The following is a 26236-nucleotide window of genomic DNA, read 5'->3' as shown; positions in this document are numbered from 1 at the left end:
TTTAACCGGTTTTCGTCTACATCTTTCCAGATGTGATGCAGTGCACCTTCTCGAATCATCACGGTTTTTTTCTGAGAAGAAATATGTTATATACAACTGTTGATGATTAGTAATGCTTAAAATGACATCTAAAAATGAATTACAGTGATATCTTATGTATTTATTCATTGATATTTCTATTGTCTGAAATGTATATTGCTTTGGTGTGAGTTATCAATATGGTACCTTTGCCACTTTTTGTAAACGTTTGGCAGGATTTGTGCATCTTGTCTGGAATTGCGATGTTAAGCCCAAGTCTTCATGCTGGCTATATAAACAATTTGTCATTCTCCCGGAATTTATCGGACTCATCAAGAGCTGTTGACAACAAACGTAGGTAGGTACTGCGGTCACACGAAACTATCTCTACGCCTCCAATGTGCCCATGCAGGCTGACTGAATCAATATAAACACATTATTTGGTGATGCAGCTGCGGCCGCTGCTGTGTTGTCAGTGGTGCAACAAGCGCAAGTAACAAAAAACGACTCAACGCATTCAGAAATAACGCTGTGGCCTTTAAAAAATAAAATAAACGATTGAAGTTTCAGGCTATGGCCCATTTTTCATGCGCTGTGAAAAAAATGGCCACTGCGCAAAATGTCACCTATTATGTACTTTTTTTTTCTTTTAAGGCCACAGCGTCTGTGACGAACGTGCCGAGTCCTTGATTCAATCCCATGGCTTCCTTGGCTCGTCTTGTCCTTATTTCCATGCATTGGGCGCTACTCCATAACCACGAGAAATGGTCCGCTGATCAATCGATGGCTCTTGTCTATGACATGTGCAATTCACTCGTTGAGCACAGCGGCTTCTTTGCAACGTTCCATGGATTTTAAATCTCACGCACATGATCTGTATAATGATGATGATGATGATGCACTGGTCATCTTGCCTGTGTAAATGCAAGAATTATGTTGAATTTTAAGCATATTGATTTCAAGTTGTAAAATGTGATTATATAAAAAGGTGTCATTAATTTGGTGATGTAACATTGGGAAGATTAAAGCAGACGGTATATGCCACGAAGTTTTACAGCTGAAAGCGTAATTATACGTCCATGAAATTACATTGTTTTAATTGCAATGTCTTAAATGGCTGGGAAACGTATTGGGAAAAATATTCCTTTCATCAAAGCAGGAGGTACTATGGTTAGAGGGCTTAATGCACAATAGGGAGACAGGAGACGCACCTGCTGGCTGACGGACAACCCAGACTCTCACCCCTCAGGGCTGACAAGATGAATTTAAATCACTCGGGTGAGTGAAAGATTCTAAATATAATAAGTATTGTACAGCACTCTGTCAATCCACTGTCATGGGAGTTGTTTGGCCATGCTGGTCATCGTGGGGTGATGAACATTTTTGTTTATTCTTTTCTATGCAGTCACTTTTTTTTTTGCTAATTTAATTTCGCCATATGCATTCAAAGTGACATATTACAAATAAGAAAGATTTAAAGTTGAAATTAATTTGATGAAATGTACAGCAGTGCACGAACACCCCTTGAAAATTGATGACGATGACGATTATTGTGACGATGACACTAATAAAGAAACGTGATGATTTATCGATGCAGAAAATAACTGCAGACATAAATCCACCGTTAAAAAATCGATGCGGAAAATCACTGCAGACATAAATCCAGCGTAAAATAAACCCGGTGCATCTGCAGGCTATGGCGATTATCACTATTGGCTTCGTACGGTGCGAAAAAAGTTGAATGTACACACACATATATAGGAGCGGGACTCACCCTTTCCAGCTGACAGCTGTCGATTGTAGCCAACGGGACTGAAGTATTCAAAGATGAAGACGGCTATTCCGGACACGAGTAAGCATAGGATGAACATCATGACCCAGACGTCGGCACTGAACGGCTCTGCAATTACAAACAAACCCCACAGGAGGATCACCTCATTACAAACTGATTCGCACCGTTTGACGAAAAAGTGTTATTCATAAACGAGGCATAATTCAGGCATATAAAGATTTAGAACTAAAGTTTATGGCCTGCCATCTCTTCTTATCAGATGCATATTCATTCGCCGCCGCAATATTTACACCGCGTTTACCGCCGGGCGATCGACGCCAGCGGGCGGGCACCTCCCGCGGCAGGCTGCGGCGTCCGAGCCCCGAGATGTCACGGCAGCCCTAGCGGCGATTTACCAAGAAACGCGGACGGCGATACGGTCCCGTTGCTCCGAGGCACCATGACGCTGATGCCCGTCTCCACGAACGGGACCGAGAAGTCCACCACTTCCGAGCGTTCCTCGTTGATCGTGAGGGATCCCACAGCCATGTGGGCCCGCATGTTCACCACCTGGTGGAACGTCACATCGCGATACACGCACAAGCACGCACGCACAAGCACGAGAGACTTACAAATGCAATCTCGCCGCGTGAGCCGCCCCTTTCGCTGGACCTCATTGCTCCGCAGGATAGACGTGTTCACGATTCAAAGAACGGACACGTAGGTGGCCCGACAATGTATCGCTCAACACGAAATTCCATCCATCCACGAAAGAGCAGATGGGACACATTAAACAGACAATGCTGGATAGATAATAGAGGTTTTTGGGTTAGATCACGTAAAACAAACAATCTATTTTGGATAATATTGGTCGGAAAGCCTAATTGTTCAACTTTAAATTCTGGAAAGCGTTGCCGTGGAAGGCCTACTGGCTGCCGAGCCTGTTTCATTGTTTATGTGGTCGTGAAGGTGGCCATTGTCAGGTTACTTCTTGGCCTCATTCCAACAGAGCGGTGCATCATGCATCATGGTGTCCAGAGGGGGGTGGAAGGGAAGAGACGATATAGGAAGTCTGTCGTAGTAGAAGAGATTAAGGTAGCCGAGATTGTGATGAGAGAAACGATACGGCTAGACGGGGGGGGGAGGGAGATGATGGCGGGGTGGGCGGGGGGGGGTACCGGAGCTATGATAGAAGCAGAGGAAGGAAGGGACAGGCAGAGAGGGGGGGGGGGGGGGTCGTGGTGAGTGAAGAGGGGGGGGGGGCAGTGACGTGAGGCGGTGTCGAGAGCGGTGGAGGACAGAAGGAGGGCCACGTTACGGAGTCGAGCTGGCAGTCTATGGCAAGAGGTGGGACACACCAAGCGAGGGGGCTTGTTGCGGCGAATGAACGAAGCAATAAGTATAACCCGTAAAAACACAGTTTTTCACTCTAAATCCTTTATATGCGTGGCGGCTAGAGTCCTCTCGTCCTCTGGCTTGAGATGGCTGCCACCTATGGGTCAGATGATTGTCTGCCAGTATTAAGCAATTGGTAATTAAATATTTAATTTGTTTTCCCTAAACAGTGTAAAATTTTGGAAAAAAAATTTCACGAACATTAATTGTCTCGCACAACGAGTCTGTGTGCAAAATGTCAGCTCGATTGGATCACGGGAAGTGGGTTAAAAAACGACCGAAAGATTTGCACGGTCGTAAGCAAGCAAGCAAGCACGCAAGCACGCAAGCAAGCAAGCAAGTGAACTTAATATAAAGGATTTAAAAATGGATGATGCGCAGGTGAACGAGTGTGCAGATGTGAGAGGGGGCAGTGGATTGTGAGAGTGAGAGGGGTGGTGAGCTGGTAGGAAAGTAGGACATTCAACTCGTAGACACACTGCGAGTGATGATGCACAACGGCCTATCAAGCGAAAACATTTGGCAGTGCAACTTAGACGACTTGCCAGCTTCGTGACGTGTGATGCTGCGCGTGCACTCACGTGATTGCCACGCGCGCTCCTGTGCCCCGTGCACTGACGAGCGCGAGCCACGCGCTCTCACGACTTCTTGTAATTTGGAATTAAATCTCATGGAAACGAAGCGATGTCTCGTGTTTAATGCTGTTGCTAATTATTGCATTTCGTGAAGACGTAATTTTTTTTTTATATAAAAAAAAGACAGAATGTTTAAGCTGTTTGACTGTTTGCCTGACACGCTACTTGCTACTGTGGATAGATAAAGAGAGAGAGAACTCTTTTATGAAGAAGCTTCCGAGCCAACGGGGTGGGGGGAAGGGGGGGGCCTTGTCACTGAAGACGCAGTCCAAAACAAATCGACTGCTGTTTAATTGGCACAACACATGGCGCCCTATCTCAGGGCCTCATGTAAACCAAACATCTTCTTGAATAGCGACAATATGATGATCACCACGATGATAACAATTCAAAAACATTTCGATTTAAAGCTTTCGTGACTGCAGGGATTCATCAAAGACAGCGTCTTTCCGACAGACCTGTTCTTCACCCGAGGACGGCTGCTTGCGTTGTGGCCGAAACGTCGTGAGAATTATTTAATAATGTTTTATTTTTATTATTTTATTATTTCCCTTCTACGTGACTTTACCGAAAGAAGCCACTGTTACAAAGTTGCAGAGCTCTTTCATCAATGACCGAAATTGACCTAATGCTGACCATTCTGGCTGCACACTGCCCACTTGCTTGTTCCAGCCGCTGCTTCAGAGGGCAGAGCGGCAGGGTGGAGGTTGCCGGATCTCACGCCAACGGCGCTGAGCAGCGGAGCGCCGCCGCCGGCGTTGGGATTGATCGTTGGCAATGGCCACGCGGAGATCTGAGACGCGAAATCGGTGGTTTCATTTCAATTTCTCACCTGTCTCTTTGGCGTCGATGATATTGACTTGATAACGTAACTACAAAAACGCCGCCTAATTATTTTGCGCGCGCTCGTCGCGTTGCGCGTTCAATCCCGAATAGTTTACACAGCACGAGGCCTCGCGCAGTGCATTAGCACCGCTGGGATAAAAGTATTATCGAAGAACCAGAAGGGATATTTACCGATTGAAACGAACGCTCCTTACCTCGCCAATCATTCCGTTCCACACGCCGTTGATCTTGCTGCCGTGCTTGCCGTTGGTGACCAGGTAAAGGTCGTAAGTGAATTTCACGGTTTTGGAGAGCTTCTTCAAGATGTCGATGCAGAACCCTTTGCAGCACTTCTTCACGTATGGGCTCGAAGATGGATTGGTCATATTACTGGGGGGGGGGGGGGGGGGGGGGGGCAAACACACACGTGCGTACACGCGCACATATACAAGTTATTATTAAACTATTTACGCAATAGTATTGGAATACAGTGGTAAAAATATTAAATAATAAGAATTTACAATCCTTTGTTAATTCACTACTCTATGAAGGCCTGTCCCATGCCATATCATTCGTGGGGGTTGATTGACCATACTTCATCATGTTCAGTGTGCATTTATGAAAGGTTGGGAGGGGGGGGTGGCGGGGGGGGGGATTTCCATTACTGGTTCCAATGTCACGGATGTTGGCCGTGGCTGGGAATCAAACTCATGTTGGCAGGGTTCTGAGTGCAGTTTACAAACCGCGGCACCACCTCTCTGCCGGTAAAGAAAATAGTGCCCAAGTAATTCGCTAGGGTGAAGAGCAATGAGCCCAAAACGGAGCGAGTCAGAAAGCCACTCTCTGTAGATATTTGTCAGAAAGTAATGGCCAATTAAAGGCACCGTCTAGCAGGACACTTGTAGAAAATGAATGTGTTGCGTTCCATCATTGAATCTACGGGCTACGGAGGAGATGAAGCCATGATTCAAGTGTATCAAAGCGTCTGTAGGATCCACTTTGCTCATCTCCACTGAGGCAGCAAGCAACAACAACAACAAAAATCCGCGGATTGTTTTTGTTCTTCCCTCTACGGCGTCGTGGCCACCGGCGTGGAGGAGGCTAGCGGCGTGGCGAGGCCTCCCCTTGCTATTCACCTCACGTAACAAAATAACATTTGCTCTGCCTGCCCAAATATAGAAACACCCACAAATGTATCCGGTGAAGGCAGTCACGCGGTGAATGTACCACAGCAACCAACACCCACGCTTGGACGACCGTTCTAGCAAAATAAACGCCTGCAGATAAATCACTTTCTACCGGAGCAAATTATTTGGTGATGCTGGCTGCGACAGCAGCAGTGCACGGCCATAAATAACCCAACAAAAAAATCCCAACACATTCGGCAATAACATTGCCGCCTTAAATGGGAAGAATATATATAACAGCCCAGTATACACGGAACGTTGGGCCAACGTCCAGCTAACGTTAGGGCAAACGTTCCCCAACCGCACGTCAAAACATTGGCACCGACGTCGCGCGTTTTGCGTGAGGTGACGTTCTTGGTGGAGGGGGGGTGGGCAGTGGGCCCTCCTTCGTAGGCCCGTGGACTGACCTGAACAGCTTGATCTTCTGGCGACAGGGAACGGTGTTGCGCATGCACATGCGTGTCTGGGGGTCCACATCCTCCACGATGACGAAGGGCTTCTCCTCCAGTGTCACCACGCTCAGGTGGCGGTCGTCCATCACCGTCGTCTCGGACAGCTCGTAGCGTGGCCACAGAGGGTATTTCAGCGACAGCCGGTCCTTCTCCCACATCCCGACCTGGAACAAGCGTATCAACGAAAACCGTTGTTGCGAGCCAAAGCCATGGTCAGAACGCTTATACGGTACCCACATAACAGTGTGTGAACACCGTTTACCCGTGGCACGTCACCACAGCAAGGGGAGTCAATGATATATAACGAATGGATAGAGAATATGGGAATGTAAAAGGGAAGGGATGACAGGATGTAAGTCCTCAAGACAGAACAAAGAGGGCGCAGCTCAAGATAAGCAGCAGGAAGAGGGAAGGAGAGCCAGGCAGGAAGGGGGAGGGAGATAAGAGGAGGGTGATGATGAGAGGGAGAGAGAGAGAAGGAAGGAGCAAGCAGGAGTGATCTGCACGGAGCGGCGTCTGTTTTCACAGGGGGCGGGCGTGGCCACACAGAAGTCACGTGACGTACAGGAGGCTTGCGTTGATTTGTATTGATGTAGAGATTTGCACGCGGAAAATGCTATTGAAATATTATAACTAAACTGCACGTGCCTGGAGCAGTTTTTTGGCAGTGCCGTAATCAACTGGAAATAATTTTGCGTTGTGATTGGATATTGAAAGTTCTAATTGTGAAAGCGTTTCACAGGTATGGTAAAGAGCATCCGACATTACTGCAGGCCTCACACACACACACACGTTGTTAACATTCTGCTATTTAGAATGACATTTAGTTAAACTCGACACATTAATATGTAAATACTATAACTTGAAAACAATATGTATGTATCTTGAACTTCTTTCGCACCGTACGTAGCCAACCACAATATCATCGTCAATCGTCAACAGCCACAATGTATCTATCCACTACATCATCAATTAACGTACATGGAGGGGTGTGGGAGGATTATGTGACTATACTTCACAACACTGGTCGGTGCGGCTTGGTGAAATTACCACATTTACATATCATGTCGTTATTATTGTTCCATGTGCACATTTTATGAATTCTGCATGATGTGGCTTCTGGAAGGGAATTAAACTCACGCAAACAACAATGCACGAATTAAACAGAATATGCCAATGGGGAGGAGCAACTGCACTTCGCGATGAATCCAGCGATAACCTAAACTGGCCCTAGAATTCTCCCTCCCAGGGCCACCAAGATGCACCGACGAGCGAGGTGAAGTATGGTCAAACAACCACCATGGCCTACCAACTCGACGTGATTAGGCCTCAATCAGCAGCGATTCATCAAAGGGCAGTGCATTATTGATTGCGAATTAATGCTACGACACCCGAGTGTGTAAATCATTACGCTGTGAGGCATCGCTCTACCTCCTGAACCCTGAACCGTGTTTTATTGCTGAACGAAGGGGGATCTTCGTAGTCGTGCGGGGCATTGCGTAGCAGCATCGGTGGGGTTTTATGGACCGCGTAAATCATTTCGGGAAGAGTGCAAGAAGGTAGAGCTGAGATGTTTTAGAGACGGGTGTCTGAGGCGAGAGTAACAACACCTGCCATGGTACGGGGGTCAAAAGAGCTGGACATTTGAGAGAACAACCGGGAAAGAAGCTGATGGCCATTTAAATACGAACGTACAGGTATGTACTTATATAAATAATAACTGCACAAGGTGGCGGCAGTGGTAACGCTCGCGCCTCGCAGCTAGACAGGGGCTGGGTTCGATTCCCAACTCGGGTGCGTCCCTGTGTGGAAGATCTCTCTCTCTCCTCTCCCAAGTTTGGCATGGGGCTTTCTCCGGGTCCTCAGGCTTCCTCCCAGAGCTAAACCCACAATACAAAGTGGAAACTGCTTTTGGCCAAAATTCCCCCCCCCCCCCATGCTGAGAAATGACCTGCAAATCACTCTAAACTAAACTATTTGTTTTATTCTCCCAAGATATGCATCACAGAAGCTTTGTGGCAGCACAAGACTGGTGTCGCTCCAGTCGTACACCCATGTTTGACCGGTGTAATCACCATGAGGAGGTTTTAATGAGTTGAGCATTTTTCATAACTACCGTGATTGTATCATCATCATAATCATTAACAACTGGTGCACAACAGCCATTACTTGTAGAATTAGCAAGTATTAGCGGTATATCATAGTCAGCCAACGTCAGCTGCGATTCACTCAACCGTTTCATACGCCTGTGCGTTTATTGAATCCGTGGAAGAGAGCGAATTGCGTTACACCAAAACGCTATTTGAACGATTGGAGGCAGACTTGGAGGAGTATCTGATTCAAATCTCTTGAGTAAATATCACAAGAAGAGAGGTGAATGTAACCACTGGACGTCCGTGAAAAAGAACGCTACAGCTCACCGGATTCCTCGAAGATGAATAATCACCCAACGTCTTGGAGGAATTGACGTCGCTCACAGAGAGAGAGAGGACTTGATTCCTTGCAAAATTTTTCTATTTGGTGTTTCAACATCTTAACGCCTCCTGTTTTATCGCCCGAAAGGGTAGAAGCTATTCTTGTTTTTTTATCGGAGATGTTGTTTAGAACCGTGTATCCAGTTCGTGCGGATGGACGCGACAAAGTGGAGGAGCAACTCACCTTCTCCCACGTGCGTTTTTTGTTGAGAACTTTCACCACCATGGGAGGATTGGCGAGGTAGCCGTCGCGTTTAAACGAGAGGTCTTTATCGTGCCAGCTTACATTCATCAAATACCTGCAACGGTGAGAATTCACATCATCATCATCATCGTCAACATCATAAAATACATACAGAAGCTTACATTCATCAAATACCTGCAACGGTGAGGATTCACATCATCATCATCGTCAACATCATAAAATACACTACAGCAGCTTACATTCATCAAATACCTGCAACGGTGAGGATTCACATCATCATCATCGTCAACATCATAAAATACACACAGAAGCTTACATTCATCAAATACCTGCAACGGTGAGAAATCATGCGTCATGACATCATCATCATCATTGTCGTCATAATAAAAATAAATACAGAATTTACAATATTTATTTCGCCTGGAGGAGGAATCCGATGAGCTATAAAGCTCTTTTCCACAGACGTCCTAGTAGGGGCACGGGGTCAACGTTACAACAACAACCTCTTGACTTAAAGCTTTTGTGACTGCAGGAATTCATATTCGTAGATAGAAAAAATAATTCTATCGACGTGACTTTACCGAAATACCCAAATAATTACTTTCTTTTCATTTGTATTTATTTTATCATTGCATTGTTATTATTTTTTCTATCTACGTGGCTTTATCGAAAGACCCAAAGAATATAAACAACAACCAATAAAAACAAAAACACGATAGGAGTACAAAGTTTCGAAAAGGTAAACAAATAACTTAAAAACAATATTGAAATACTGTGAAACTAAACAATTTTTTTTATCTTAGCAGGTCAAGCCCACTGAGCTATTAGCTTCTTTTTCAGAAGCGATCCGACCACTACATACATATAGTACCATACCATCTTTAACACATTTACAAACAGTATCACCTTGGAATTTGACTATATTAATTCGTGCATTATATTTGTATCGTTAATTAATAAAAAAAATAACAACAAAACTACCTCCAGTGTACACAAAAAAATTGGAATCAATTTCAACTGCCACGTCTCAAAATCTGATTTAATTGCCTCGTGACGCGTGAATGGAGCTTCGCCAGTTAAGTGCCACGTGCTTTTGGATGGGAACAATTCCACTCCACGTTTAGAGCCTGCCACGTGGCCACTTCCGGATTTGGCCGGTGCCAAACAAAAACAACAGTAGCCATCCTCGATAGCGCCACACTGAGAGAAAAAAATCGTATTATTCTCTTAAATTACAAATCCTTTGTAAATCCACTGCTGGATGAAGGCCTCCTCACACCGTGCCAGTTAAGCGCATACCGTGTCAACCCATACGGGTTACCCGTATTCGTGGCCAGGGAAATTGAGTTTTCAGGGCGTACAGCCGTTTCAATATGAGCAAAAAAATGTTTTGTCTATTTGTTTGTGTTTCTCCCTTGTGATGAGACTTTGTAGGATAAACGTTGAGATGTATAAGGACGACCAATAAGGTCTGAATTGGTCTGTAATAAGGTAGGGCACTTATAAGGGGTTGACACCTATGTAAGCGGTTTAATTGGCCATACTTCCCCTCCATGCAACACCACTTGACTTGCCTCTGGGGCTCTTTGGATCATTTTTCACACACGTGGTATGTTACCGCAATAATGATCTCCCTAACTTCATGTTTTCTTCAAACTTATTCTTACAATGAAGGTTTTAAAAATACATGCGATACGACCGAGCCAACAACTTATCTGACAGGAAAGCATTTATTGTCATGAATATTAATGGACATTTTCGCGGTCATTTTTATTTCTCCTGCCGTGTGGTGGTTCTTCTCTGACCTTGTTTTATTATCCTTGCTGTGTTGAGTTTTGTTTATTTATTTTTGTCACTCTGCTGACCCGGGGTCACTCTTACGAATGATATTCTATCCTGGCCTCTTTGAGTTCTTGCCTGATTAAACAAAGTGAACTAAATCAACAGGACCGTTAACATTTTTTTATGGTAGGCAATTCCCTCATTCTAAGTTGGAAAGCGTTGTTTCAACCTTGTGTTCAAACAGCGCTGCCTCAAGTGGTGTAGATCAGGCATGCTGTTGCTCTCTGACCACTTGAAAGTCAAATTATTGATTTTGTTTCCCGTTTGGATGTGCGTCTCTCTGCGGATGATTGTCTTTCTGATGGAATTTACGATGGTCAAACGCCTCTTGCCCATCCCTCTGTAATCTGTGACACGTACTATTTATAACTACAGTACAACAATATTACAATGGAATCCACAATTCTTCCCATGATACTAAGCGATTGACAGGTTAAGAGACGACACACAAGATGGGGTGAGTCCGCTTAAATCTTTTACGCAAATTATTTATTTAGAAAGTATTTTATAAGTTAACGTATATTTTAGGATCCCTTTAATGGAAAACTGGAAGCTCATCAGCCTTCGGCAAGGCCACGATTACCCAGGGTTCCATTCCCTTGGTGTGGGATGTCATCGGCCGTTGAGCGGCTGGCTCTTTGCCATGACACGAAAAATTTCGATTTAAAGCTTTCGTGACTGCAGGGATTCATCTTCTTGGTTCTTTTATTATTATTTGATTATTTCCCTTCTACGTGACTTTACCGAAAGAACCAAGAAATAAAACATAATAAAATTATATGATATTATTTTATGATGTTTTATATATTTATTATTTTATTATTTCCCTTCTACGTAACTTTACCGAAAGAACCAAGAAGATGACACGAAAACTCAATGCAACCAGAGTGGGGCCCGTTTCGCCAGCACCTTCAGACGCCAACGTCACCGCCGCTAAACTGCTCGAGGAACGAATGAATCGCGGGCTGCGTCAGTGACCGTCGCTTTACACTCAACGGCGGTGCAAATCACTATTCTGCATCAATGACCATCGCAGCTTGTGTTAGTAATCACTACGACGCTCTACCGTACGACGCCTGTGATTATATTATTTGTGCTTAATCCTCTAAGCTGTTCAAGTCCAGGGGCGCCGCCACGAGATGTCAACTACCTCGCCTGCTTTTCAGGAGGTCCTCCGGTTTTTCTCTCCACATTTAGAAACATGAGTTTAAAGTATTTGGCTGCTATAAATGTCCACATGATAAGCCACTTCGTTGAGTTATCATTTGAGGCCAAATTACTTCTGAAAAAGAGCTATACAGCTCAGTAGGCCTTACCTGGTAAAATAAAAATAGTTTATTTTTCGTTTGCAGGCTCAAGACTTTCCTGTTTTCCTCTGCAAATGACTGACTTCCTCTATGGAAATATCAGCGGTGTTGTATTGGACAGTCATAGAAAACAAATCGAATATATATACGATTGTGAGTGAGTGTGTGATAGTAACAATCACGCTCTTCTAAAATGGGTAGGAAGCTGAAATCTGGAAAAAAAATTGTTTATTTTTTACGTTACAAAAATCAGAAAAACAAAATTGTCAAATTCGGGGCCTCCCAAATGTAGGAGGCAAACCATGTAACGTTTTAAAATAATTTCTACCCAGGCTGATGAAGGTTTATCTAAGCATACGGAATTATTACATTTGTTTTCTCGGTGATGATCATTTTCTCGTGATGTGTAGTTATTTACTCATTATTTATGTATGCATTTTTTAAAATTTGCTAAGTAGTGGGGGTTTTCTTTTTATATTATCTGTGTAGGGGTGTTAAAGAGAGGGCCCGTTATGCATGGCAGCCTATGGAAAACAAACACAGTGGGCGGGGCTACGTAAGTGCACGAGGAGGTGCCCTCTACGACGTCCGAGCCAGACACCCTGGGGGGGGCTGGTTCGAACGTTATGATCCCCCGGGGCCCCACCCCTCAGGGAGGGGTTGGGTATAAAAGGGGATGTTCAAAGGGCTCGAGTCAGTTATGTTTAAGCTAAGGGAAGAAGACTGAAGACGTCTTAGATAGAGCCCTGGACTCCCCTAGTTCGATGTCCTTTTCAGGGCCGGACAGGACTGAGCCAGCGGCGTGGTCCCGAAAGCCAGAGCCGGTGCTCTTGTAAGAGCTGGTCTGGAACTCCGGGTACCGGGCCCGACTTACCAGTGTCGGGCCAGTTAGCCTCCCCTAGCCCATTAGTGGAGGATTCGGGGCTAGGACAGAGTTAGCTAGGGGTGTATCCCGAGTTATACGGGTGAGGGGGCCGATACCCCCTCGAGTGTGTATATGCCCACTGTCGTATTGTGAAATAAATATACGTGTGCCTCAACCTCGGCGTCAAGCGTCTTCACCGGTACTTCATCTGTATAAAGGACTGGCTAATTGATGTGCAGCGTTGTGGGATGCAATTGCATGAATGACGCAACATAAAATGAAATTATTATTATTGTTGAGGTGTGCTGAATCCAAATATGACATCGGTATTTTCAAATATATATTTCAAATCAAGTGACACTCAAACCGATTGAAATAGCTGAAATCCCACCGTCATTTACTCTTATCAACACTATGGCTACACCTGTATTTCTATCAAAAATAACACGTCGCCTGAGCTAATGTCTCATCAATACTTACCTGATTAATGACACAATCAGTGCAAGAGCGCGACAGGAAGGGGGGTAATGATTGTTTGACTGTGGAACCCCAGCTTGTGGCCAATCGTCAAGGTCTGTCTCATGAATCCGGGTGCACACTTGGCGGTCTATGATGGCACAAATGAGCCGGTGCGCGTGCAAGTCTAAACCTGTACACACGGGTATAGCAATTTTACATTCACTGTGCACGTACTCCAGAGGTGCTGCGCCGCAGTGGCTTTCACACGTGTGTCATTAATCATAAACGACGTGTACATTTATATGGGATTTTAAAGCACTGATTCTCTCACGTTTCGAGGGAACGACACGCGGGCGGTGATCAACGGCTTACGAGGCCGTGGCAGCGTGCACGCTCTCCGCTCACTTACTCGTAAAATATATTGTTTTCTTCTGGCACCTCGTCGGGCTGCGAGTCACAGCCCGTTTTCGCCTCGGGGATGTGACCGTAATCCTGGTAGGTGCGCTGGGCAGCCGAGGCGATGATGGCGACCGAATCCGCCATGCGCTGCGAGAAACTGTAGTCCAGGTCGTTGAACGCGACCGTGATGAGACCGATGGGGAAGCCGAGGGGAATGATTTCGCCGTCCTCCACCGACAGGCCAGCGGCCAGCCACACGAAGCCAGGCCCCATGAGGCCGACGCTGTTGGCCATGTGGAAGAGGAACTCGGCCTCGTCCCTCGAGCAGTACAGCACGATGACCTGCGTGTGCACCTTCTTCAGCTGCATGCGGATGGCGATGTCGTCGTCCTTCTTCACGTCGATGGAGACGATGGTCTGAATTTCCCAGCCGAAGTAGCTGTTGATTGTGATGTGCTTAATGTGGTTGACAAAGTCGTGGTAGCCGGGGTAGAAACTGGTGATGATGGAAAAGCTGTTCCAGTCATACTCCTCCAGAATGCGCATCAGGATGTTGGAATGCTGCTGCACCGACGCTCCGAACTGCAAAAACATCGACCGCATCTCCTGCAAATATAAAACGTCAGAACGGATTTCGTTTGAATGCTTTCCACCGAAAAGTCCCGAAGTACATTTTAATGTTTGCAATCTTACATTTTGTTCTCATAAGCCTGCCCTTGAGTTTGTGTTGATGAATGCTCCTTTCCAGCCAGGCTTTTGTAAAATCAACAACAATGGGGCGAATCACCAAGGCGATGTGTTTTGTCCATTTCATGAGCGTGACAATCTGGTACTATGCCGTATAAATAGAAAAATAAATGAGTGATAATTTAAAGCTCCTTGCCAATCCACTACTGGATGAAGGCCTCCTCACACCCTGTTGGCCATGGGGGTTGGAGACGCAAATGGGCCCTAGATTGGTTCAGATATCACTCGTCACCGACGTTGCCCGTGACTGGAAATAAAACCCAGGTCCCTCGGCTCATAGTGCTAACCACTGTGGCACTGCTCCACCCACAGTATTATTTGTATTATTACTATGAATGCACTATATTATCGCGGTTGAATTTGTGTTTCACTAATCAATTGTATCTATACAACACTGCAGATTACGTGACGTAAATATGAACTACGAGAGGCTGGTCACCGCCATGGAAACGTGGAATTTCCAACACTGGCTCGTGGGGCCGCCAATGGAGTCTAGCTGTTGGCATCGCAGAAGATGACCTGAAGCCAGACGCAGGGATACCGTGAGCACACACGCCCGCGGTCGTGTGTCGACTGGGGGAATCTGGCAGAGGGATGAAGGTGATGGCGAACGGTTGGGTGGAACGAACAATGTGGATAAAGATAAAGATCCCCCGTATAGCCTTGACAGACTGTAGGGGCAAGTGCTGTTAGCGAGCAGCACCTACGAAGGCCGGAACGGCACACGAGGGGGGTGGGTGGCCAGCACCATGCCCGACCGCCTTTGTCTCCCCAGTGGCGATGTTTACACATCGCACCAGGTACTCATTTCAGGCTGAGTCGACCTAGGGGAGGCCCAGGACCGGTTCAGATAATCGCCACTGGTGTTGGCCGTGAGCAGGAATCGAACCCGGGTCTCCAGGTTCATAGCGCAGTGTGGATACGCACACAGAGACACGCGCTCATGAGAGGGGAGCAATCGTGCTCCTGTGTTGCGGAGTTAAAGCGACTCCTTGGCTCTTTAAAGACGGAGTTTGGCAAGGCACGAAATCATTCCTTTCGGCAAAGTGGACAACTCCATTTGCGTGGCAACTTCCATCCTGTCCATGAGTCTGGCCTCTCCGCTCTTCACGTCGCGATGGCAACACCACGAGGGCACAGTTGGTTTGGCTCCGTGTTAGCAAATTAACGCAATTTGTGGTTTTAAAAAAAATCCACGCTTGTTAGCCTTGTTTAATATATATAAAAAAAAACTAATTTGAACAGATGAAATCTCAGCAGTTAGAAATTTTCGCAAATAAAATCAATTATTCGTTGTTATTATATCAATCAGGAAGAATTAGCGCTCGCCACTTATTGGGCACTTAAGACGCTGCACTGACGCACGAATGGGGCAATTCGACTCGGTAACTCACCGCTGGTAATAATCACGACTGCACACGCGCAACTCGTCACTTGCACTCACCAATCACGCTCACCACTTACTCCAACCGCTAAACTAAACTATGTTTTAAAGTTGTATTTCACCATGTAAGGCTCCACTGAGCTACACATCTCTTTTTCAGAAGCTACCTGGCCACATATGACAGCTCAACGAAGTGGCTTATCACGTGGAAATTTATAGCAAGACCTGGTGAAAAATCCACGCGACCATGGGGAGAGAGACACGCAAACTCCAAATGTACAGGTGTCAAGGTCAGGATCGAACCCACGACCTGCATGCCAGGCGAGGGAGTTAACATAGCGCCAACGCGTAGCCTAAAACCTACCGACGTCAATAACACTCAACCACCGACGCTCACCACTCGGAGCCCACGGCTGCCCCTCGATTCACAGACGACACTCGTCAATCTCAGTCTCTATAGATTCATGTTCTTACATCTCCTCCATACCCGGCGGCTCCCCCCCCCCCCCCACCTTCTCCTCCGCCATCCCGCACTCTCATCCCGATACCACCCACGAACTCCTTCTGCACCCTGGGGCCTGCCGAGTGACTCCCCGCATGCAAACAAAATGTGTCGTTTTTTTGGCGAGAGGAAGTGGGATTTTCTCTCGCACCTCGAGGGGAATATCCGCCTCCTACCTAGAATAAAAAATAAACAATTAAAAAACAATTCTTAATGGCACCGCGCATGATTATTGAAGCACCAAGGATTGGATTTTCTATGCAGCGTATCGATGTGTGCTCATTATTTCACTATTTTAGAGCCGACTGGCACATTGCTTGCGACCTGACCTACGCGACTATACGTGTGTAATGATGATTATTTATTTCAACAATTGAGAGGTAGATAAAAACAATTTGGGGGTGGAGGAGAAATTGTCACGATGACAATCACACACACACACTTATAAATATGGCAGCATGTTGTTGTTAATGCAGAGCACAAGCAAACTGCAGTCAACTTCCCTGAGGAGTAAACAGAATCAGAATATTTATATATTCTGGAGGAATCCAATGAGCTATAAAGCTCATTTTCACAGATGTGCCCATTATGCTCATTCACGTCTTGCCGGTGCGCTCATTTTTAAATTTAAAGACGTACACATTTTTAAAGCCCTTTCACGCCATTCTTTCCACTTACAAATGTGTATTTATGAAAATAGATATTTTTAACCGTTAAAATATTTCAACTTGATAAAAAAAATTCCATTGAGGGTGGTAGACAGCTCGTTTGTGAGTGTCCGTTGCACGGAACGCATCGCAGAGTATGGATAATGCCTAGGATGATACATTACGCAGGCATGCAATGTTAATGTGTTGTGTGTTATTATATTGTGTAAATTCTATGTGGAACTGACGTATGGTTGCCATCTTGCCAAGACACCCTTGCGGATGAGCTGTGAGTCTCGACGGTTGAGTCAAGCATGTCATATCCAAACATATTTCAGACATTAAAATCACTCATAATTAGGAGCTGCTGGTGCTGTGGGGAGAGCACTTCCTCCGTGAACCTGGCGACCAGAGTTTGAATCCTGGCCACAGCTGACGTCAGTGGCGAGCGATATCTGAACCGATCCGACCGGCACCCGACGCGCGGAGCAGTGAAATCTCGGGTCGCCGAGTTCAGAGCAACCGTGCGCTAACCGCTGCGCCACCGCTCCCCCCCCCCACCCGTAAATTATTAGTGGCGTTAATTAAATGGCGAGAAAAGCCATCGCAATGCGGTGGATGTGAAAAAAATGGCCTGGAGCCCTTTGGGGGGCTTTTGACGGTCGCTGTAGTCCATTGTACAATGGGAGGTCTGTCGTGCATAATTTATTCGCTTATCTTGTTATTTTCTCACCGTTTCCGTTGTTCCCACCCGCCACGCGATTAGAACGCGGTTCATAAAATCCCGTTTAGAAAATTGTATGTTTCTCAAAGTATGTTTTGATAAAAAAATAAAAATCCACTGCAATGTAATTGCCACACGGCCTACTTTGGGGCCCAAGCGTGTGGGAGGTGGTGACCTCACACATTCGCGTAATTCTGTGCACCGGGTAACGTTTTTCTTCCTTTGTTTCTTTCGTACGACTGATGTCGATGTAGAACAACAATAACAACAGCTACACTTTCATATTCAGGTGGTTACGCCAGATAACCGCATCATGGGTGTGTCATCATTGCCGTGACGTCTCCTTCGTATTTGTGCATCGGGGCATTGCGCCGTGATACGTTGTACGGTCTGTTCTGGACGACCGACAGTTTTACATTTTCCCATTTGCACATCAGGTAGCGTTCGTTCACAGCAACGCGAGGAAGAGTCGCCTTGGGTGAGAGGGGGGGGGCTGCGGGTCACGAGACCTCGTGCCATGCGTTTTTTATCTTTACCCCATGTAGATTGCATTTCGTGAATGACGACTTGCCGCGTCACTTAGTGTGATTGCACTAAATCACACTCGGCAGAGGCGGCCTCTGGCATCGTTCAGCGCGGGCTTTCTTATCAGCGGCGTGGAAGGTCCGGGGGGAGCTGAGCTTGAAGCGTTGAATCGAAATGCTTCGGTTTCTCGTCACTTTCCCACAGTCACGCGTCCCCTGCCTTCGTGGACCGCCGTTCGATGTGTCGAGTGGGGCGACTTTCTCCCCCCATCCACCTCCTCTCTTGCCTGTTATTTTTTCAATTACGTTATTTTATTGTTTTTTAGCTTAACTTATCTCTTGGCGTTCTTTTGTCTTGTGAAATTCCCAAAGCGTGTTTGTAAAGCGCTTTGAGATACTGCGGGCGGCTAAGTGCCATTTAAATGCAAATTCTTATTGGGGAGAGGCGGGGTGGGGGGTCATGTGAGCAGTGTAGGGGCTTGCGAAGGCATCAGCAGTGGCCCGGTCCGTTCGACATGGCATCGGCAGCAGAAGAGGTTGTTGGCCTGCCGATGCAGCACTGCAGCCGTCAAATGCGAGGCCACAGAACCACAAATTAATTAATGTCTTTGGTGTTGGGCTAATATTACGTGGAAATTTATTGGAATGGTGCGCCGTGCACACAAGCCTCCAGTGGTTTTTACGCATGGGACATTGTGCTTCTTAAGTCTCTGAGTTGCAACTGGTCCAAGGGAGATGCTGCGTAGAATGGAGCGGATATTGTCTACGTTCCAGCAGCCACTGAAAAACCTGAACCGTGCCGGGCCAGTCTGGGGACAATTCGGGAACGGCTCCGGCCTTGTTCTAATTCGCAACTCCGTGGGCTCAGCCCCTCTCCTTCATTTGTCTGTTCCCTATCCCCGCTCCCCTCCGTCGGTGGAGGGAAATACTGGCACGGTCGTCTGTTCTGCGTTGCTCCCCGTGACACCACGACTGTTCTCTGAGGGCGGTGCGGCTGACATTGGCGTCCTATGGAGAGCGATGTGCTCAGCGCAGCGTAAGCGGCCCACGCAGGCTATGTTCTAGTTCGCTCGACCCGGTAACGTCGCCCTGGGGATTCGGCTTCACGAACAGGGCCGGCTTGCCACGCCGGTGGTCGTGGGAACACAGCAATGGAGCCGAGGCCTTTGACTGGCATCTTTCCTTGCCGTAAAGGCCCTTGTGGTCGAGGAACAAGGAGGGTCACTTTAAGCTGACTCAGCTGATCCAGTATTGAGCACCTGTGTGTGCTGTGGGACTCAGAAACAATGCTGCCCAGGCCAGGGAAGCCTGCCAGCTACAGAAAGCCTGGGTGACTGCGAGGACTAAAGCCAAGCGCTAAGAGCCATTGGAGAGTTATTACGCTGTGTAGTGAACAGAGCTGGGAGTTGGGTGGAACGTCAGGAATAAATATACGCCTCACCAACATGTGAAAGGACTGCGCGATGTCGTGTTATTGCCATCATGGAAAGATAACGCCACTCAATTGTGGTTGCTTGCCTAAACTGGCGATGCAGATATATATAATCGGCAAAATATGATTCTTTGTTTTAACGCATGGCAAGCACCACGGTGCACTGCGCCACGCATTGGCAGCCGATCTGCAGGCGAGAGCCGAACGGCTTCGCCACGAATCCCCTCCACATCTGGGTAACCTGACGTGAGCAGCGGGCACCATCGGTGAGCTTACCCCAGTAGCTGCCGTACGCCCGGCTGCCTGGAGTTGGACTCTGACCGTGGCTGTGGGCACCACTGCGTGGGGGTAGCGCACCTGGAAGCTGCCCGCACCATGCACGTGGCGCCTGCGATTTGCACCGTGCACGCTTTGGGCCGTACGTGTGGATGATGTACGTTGATCTTCTTTCGCACCGCACGTGGACGACCGTGCCACGTACGTCGCGTCTCTGTGCAGTGTGCGTCCTGATTTACGGCGACTCCTTCGAGTGCAGGATGAAACCCCCAAGCATTGAGAGCAGTGAAAAGTCGGTGGTGGCGATTGATCGGCCAACTCGCCGCCGCAGCTATAGCCAGTGGCCCCTTCCCTCTGCCGGCTCCTGTTGAGCCGACTCTGCCGTGGAAATCGACAAGTCGCGCGCGACCTGCCGCTCACGCTTATCGAGCAAATCGTTCTCGAGAGCTGAGAGCTCCGCTGCGATGCGGTGCAAAGCTGCGCCGCACACATGCGGTGCAGGAATCAGGCAAGTCCTCATTCAATCGGGAATGACGTTCTGACTTGCGTGGTATGGGCACGTGTGTGCCGTGCAAGGCTGGGAATTGAACAATTCAGGTCGCCGGATTCATAGAGTTACGCTCACCACTGCGCCACTGCTGCACTCCAGCTTATCAGAGTTTAAGAGGAAAAAAACTAAGTTCTAAACACAAGGGGATCTTGCAGACCTGGCTGTGTGTCTTGTGAGTGTTAGGCTTTGTTAAGGAGATAAAAACCGTGACAAGTTCTGTTATGGTTCTTTTCCACTGACTTCTCCTTGCTGCGTTAGATAACTTTATGTTACGTCATTGCTTCTCTCACATTGAGTGCCCCAGGTCACTTTCACAAATGAGACTATTATCCCAGTCTCTTGAGTTCTCACCTAGTTAAACAATACACAAAAAATAAACTTGAAACTTTGTATGAATATGGATGCGAGTGCAATCACGGGAGTGCCATGATGATGAACTCGACCATGCCTGTATCTTGTATCTACAAGACAACAGCTGTTTCTCTTTGAGATTACATCTTTCCTTAAGAGAAAGGTGATAACAGACCCCTTCTGCAATTTGCAATTTCTTGCAGATAAGAGATAGAGAGAAAAAAAACGCTCAACACATTCATCAATACCACTGCCCTTGTCTATAGCATGAAGACAGGCAATAGCCCGAAACATTGTCTATTATACATTTTTCTTTGAAGGCATCGTTACTGATGAATCTGTTGAGTTTTTTTTGTCAATCGTGCTTCGTGCACCGCTGCCTATGCCAGCAGCGTCATAAAATAAATTGCAGATAAGGAAAGCTACGTTTAGACTTTGCAGTTCTTATTGAGACAAATTGTTTCTAAGGGGGAGCGTGCAACTGTGTACTCAGGGTAAAAAGCCATTTGCACCAGGCCATGCTCACAGGGCAAATGAGTCGAGGAGATGTTTTTGTTGCATAGAATCACGAACGGTTTTGGGATTGTGGGGGTTCAGCCAAATTTTCCTGCACGACAGATCTTAGGACGCACGTCACAGGCAATGACGAGCATTTCCCCTTTACGTTGCACAAGGGGTGTGACGAGGTTTGGGGCCAGTGACAGAATGAAATCGTGCATAGAAAGCACTCTGGGGGAAAAAAAGAAAAAAATCGGCACATTAATAAAAAAAAGATTTGCTCACATTGCAGGCAGAAAACTCCATTTGTGCTGACTACCAGTGCTGAGTCAAACTTCTGCCAATGCCAAACGCCTCTGAAACCCAAGGGATTCAATCTGCAAGTCCATTTAACCAGAGGGTAAGGTCCTAAATGTTAAAACTGAGAATGAACTTGCGGCTGTCAATTTGTTTGTGTATAAAACTAGTCTTATCGCATTTGCAGTCAGCCAAAGATCACTTATCTAAGAAAGCGAGATGTGATTGAATCAGCCGAACTACTGGCAGCTTTCAAGATAATTTATAGTATCTGCCATAGGAAAGGCAGCGTGTACTCTGCAAAGAGGAATGAATTATGAGGTCGTGTGTTGGGCATAGCTCTCCGCCTGAAGGTTATTTATAGCAAAAACCTAATCCACTGATACAGTTTCTTGTAATTTCTTTCTTAATCCAATCTCATTGTGGAAGGTGATTTTTTTTTGGTTTGTTTTGTTTGTGGCTACGTGTCGCGGTTATGTAATGGTATCGTTTGAAAAAGTGGCAGTGCTGGCATCGCAGGAAAATGTGAAGTCAGGGGGACATGCCCAGAATCTATATGTGAATCTCGAAGGCTTGTTGACTAAAGCAATTTTTATTTTAAATTAGCTTCTTTCAACAAAAGCAAATTCTACTTTTGCAATTTGGTGGGAACAAAAAAAGGGCCCATTGCAAACGTTAGTTGGATACGACTAGCTCTGCTGAAACATGATTTGCTGCCGCAAGAGAGAAAAATACCTAGAAAACCAGGGTGGGTCCCAGAGACTGGACGAGTAAGAGGTTAGCAGTGAACATTGCGTTTCGAGGTACTCTCAGTCCAGTACAAATACATATTGTTTCCTCATTCATTCGGCGTTTTCAAGATTTCCAAGAGTACTAAGTTTATTCTTTCCTGCAACACAATTGATTATTAACACCGAATCCACACAGAGACAAATTTTGCCTATATGGTCTACATACACTGTTGGGTCAAGTGCTATTAGCGAGCTCCTATTAAGGGCCGCACAGTTCACGAGCGGGTGGGGTGGTGAGCACCATTCCTGGCCACCTTTGTCTCCACAGTGTTGATGCTATCACACAACTCATTTAAGGCCGAGTCGACCTAAGAGAGGCACTGGACAGGTTTCCAATATATCGCTGGCATTAGCCATAAGACGTAGGCAGGAATCGAATTGTCAAAACAAATTGTTTCGCCAATTTCACCACTGTTGCCAATGGAAACATCTCCAACCACGTTTTAACAACAACAAAATCAAACGAAAATGATCAATTGTCAAGTTGATCAATTGTCAAGTTGATCAATCGCGAATCCGGTGCTTAGCAAATTCTACGCTGGATCTATCCCCTCCCCATCTCGCTTCCCCTGTCTGAGCTGTATAATTGCTAACTCGCACGCTTATCTGCAGCCCGGCATCTGGGATGGCCCTGTCCTTGGGTCAGGGAGTAGATTGAGCTGTATAAATTACCGCTGCCGACATTCCCTCCTCTCCCTCCACGGGGCTCTGTGCCTGCCTGAAGTCAAAGTCATCGTTGGTGGAGGGAAATTTCAGGCTGACGACGACGCCGGATCTCCTGGCAGTGTTGGGGAAATGTCTCGCGTGTTACGTGAGAGGCCGGAGCACCACAAAAGTGTTGTCTTGAGTCTCTCCTCACCCCAATTTACCCTCAAGAAAGAGCAAATCAAAATCTAATGTTCCCAGAGAACGAGCTCTTATCAATATGCGAGTGATTTTAAAACCGTTGCCCCAAGTGTACGCTTCGTACACTCCGTGATAAATGTAGCTAATATCGAATTATCCCTAACGCCCCTCTCTCGCTCCTTCACACCTCTTTGCCCACTCTGTGGGCAGTCGGTCACAGCATGGCGATGTCAGCACTCGATACAATTAGCGTGTTTTGGTTGCTTGCATCGCTGGAATACAATCAAATGTTTCGTTCTTTAAACGGCTCCGAGTGTAGGCGACACGTGTGACGTGCAGGCGTTGATTTACCACGCCGTGTACAGTATTTCTTAAGTTTTCTCTCGATGTGATCTCGGTAATTGCGTGTGTACGTCTGCAAGTGCGAAAAACTAATTACACCAGTTTTGTTTTCTGTCCAAAATGTTGTACCCCCAAGCCACGCACTTAAAACAAACATATCCCTCATATATCCCTCATACGACATCACGAACTGACATTTTAAATTATTAAGTCCGTACTAAAAATGATCACTTACAGCCCCTTGCCAATCTGCTGCTGGATGAAAACCTCGCCAGGCCACGCCAATTATATGGGGGTTCATACTCTTTGGTTTTTTCGGTAAAGTTACGTAGGTAAAAAAAATGAAAACAACTAAATGAAATCACATAGAGACACACTTAAGCGGTGGTGCTTTCACTACGTTGTCCCCACCTGAAGAAGGACGCTTGTGTTGTGCCTGAAACGTCGTGATTCAATTTAGTTGTTTTCATTTATTTATTTTAATTTTTTACCGACGTGACTTTACCGAAAAAACCAAAGAGTATGAATCCTTGCAGTCACGAAAGCTTCAAATCTAGAATTATATGGGGATTGTTTGGACGTTCGGCGCAGGTTGGTGAATGTGAGACCACACGGCAGAATCAGATACGACCCGCCACTGATGACTGATGTTAACCATTGGCTGGGAATTGGGAATAACTCGGTTCATAGTGCAGTGAGATAACAACCGCCATCGCTGTTGCACCGCCCGGCTTGTGCAATGCAATCTATTCGTGTCTACATTTTTTGCAAGTGAGTGTGCGTACTCAACGGTTTTTTTAACGGAAGGATTTTCCCCACAATTCTGGCTGTCTCCTGATGATGGTAGTTGTGATTACTGGCAAAACATTGTACTCGAATTGTAAATGTTGTGGGTTTACTCTTCCACACACAACGGCGTGCTCTACTAGTACATAATTCAATCTTGATTTGAAGTTTTCGTGACTGCAGGGATCCATACTCTTTGGTTATTTCGGTAAAGTCACGTAGGTATAAAATTTAATAAATTAAATCACCACGTTTCGATTGCAACACAAGCAATCATCATCAGGTGGGAAAACCACAGCAAGAATGTTTTTTTGCTGTAGGGTTTTTCCCACCTGATGATGATTGCTTGTGTTTATTTTATACCTACGTGACTTTACCGAAAGAACCAGAGAGTAGTAAACAATTGGCACAATTGACAAACCTTCCTAATTGGCTGCGTCGGCTGGTGGCAGGTTTAACGACACATTTACATTTACGTCATTTAACCCAAACAACCTCTATTATGGATAGTATCTTAACTGTCACTATCTGCACTAAGCATGCCGAAACCAGGTCACTTACCGTTCTGCCCATTCTCATCACAACACCGACATTCGCGACGACTGTCTGAGATTGTTAAAGTTCCGCTGCACATGTGCGTACGAACCGTCGTGTCAACGTACAGATTTTTTTTGTGACCGGCCAAACCGGACGCGCTTACCTTTCCGCTCATGACCATGGAAGCGCCACCGTTAATGCCAACTATGGGCAGCAACGTCTGCGACGATATAAAATCCAAAATCTGAGCGATGGCTTCTTGGCTTGTGTCGTCACCGTACACAATTCCGTTCATTCTCTCCGAGGACACCAGGCTGCATAGCTGGTTGATGATGCCGGTGGGACTCGTCTCGTTCAGTACTTTGTTCTTCAGGTTGATCGCCACCGGGATGCCGGAGAGGTCGTCCGTATTCAGTATGTCCGGAATGCCCAGCGCGCTCCAGCCGAAGATCACAGTTATGTTTACAGTTGGACGTGTACTCTTCGCTTCACAGACCGTATCCCAGTTTCGTGCTAAGATTTCAAGTAGCATTAAAACAGCCACAACAGCATTCCCCATACTCAACCGTATTGTGAATTCCTGCAGGCGGGCGGGGGGGGCGAACAACGAGAAAGAGAGAGAGAGAACATTGAAGAGAGGCACTCGCAACGTTCAAGGCAGCGTTCTCCCAAGCAGCATTGGCGTTAAGCGGAAACACACGCGCTAGCATTTGTGCTGTGGGGGGAAATGGGTAGGATTAAAGAAACTACGCAAAAATGTTCGAGATCCACACGCAAACGAGTGAGCTTTATGCTGCGCGAAAGATGTGTTAAAGTAGCCACGCTTCACGCACGCCGTACAATTTATCCCTTCCCCCGATATCTTAATTATCACATGATGAGTCCTTGTGACAGGTAATTCCTTGCCAACAAATTGTGGTAATATTTGTCAGTCAGAAAGTGCCACATCGACTTTTGCACATGGTTTGTTTTCAACAGCCGCCACGGTCAAATGGTAAAAATGTCCATAAGCTGGTGGAGAGACGTCGTTACTGCGTGGAAGTGTGACATTCGAGAAGGAATGTTCCAAAGATGAGTTTATAATGGCTTAGTCAACGCTGTGTCTTTGTAGCCCATTTGTGGCTGTGTGTGCTCGTGGCATGTCACAGCAATGATACGTGTTTGCGTA

The 26236-nt window shown here is 46.4% G+C and overlaps 1 protein-coding gene across 1 annotated transcript in view; it reads right to left on the bottom strand.

Moving 5' to 3' along the window:
• Positions 1-26236, bottom strand: part of LOC133347483 (glutamate receptor ionotropic, NMDA 2B-like) — a 66195-nt gene that overhangs the window by 22921 nt on the left and 17038 nt on the right. Inside the window, 7 exon segments of the mRNA XM_061559770.1 lie at positions 1793-1918; positions 2206-2359; positions 4860-5034; positions 6239-6447; positions 8942-9056; positions 13845-14440; positions 25232-25648. Of these exon segments, the coding sequence (XP_061415754.1) occupies positions 1793-1918; positions 2206-2359; positions 4860-5034; positions 6239-6447; positions 8942-9056; positions 13845-14440; positions 25232-25627 (1771 nt within the window). The 5' untranslated portion in view covers positions 25628-25648.

The sequence above is a fragment of the Lethenteron reissneri genome, chromosome 26 (assembly GCF_015708825.2).
Source record: "Lethenteron reissneri isolate LAM-NWPU_2019-01 chromosome 26, ASM1570882v1, whole genome shotgun sequence".
Classification (NCBI taxonomy): domain Eukaryota; kingdom Metazoa; phylum Chordata; class Hyperoartia; order Petromyzontiformes; family Petromyzontidae; genus Lethenteron; species Lethenteron reissneri.
The sequence above is the reverse complement of the archived record's forward strand: the minus strand, read 5'-3'. Positions and strand labels throughout refer to the sequence as shown.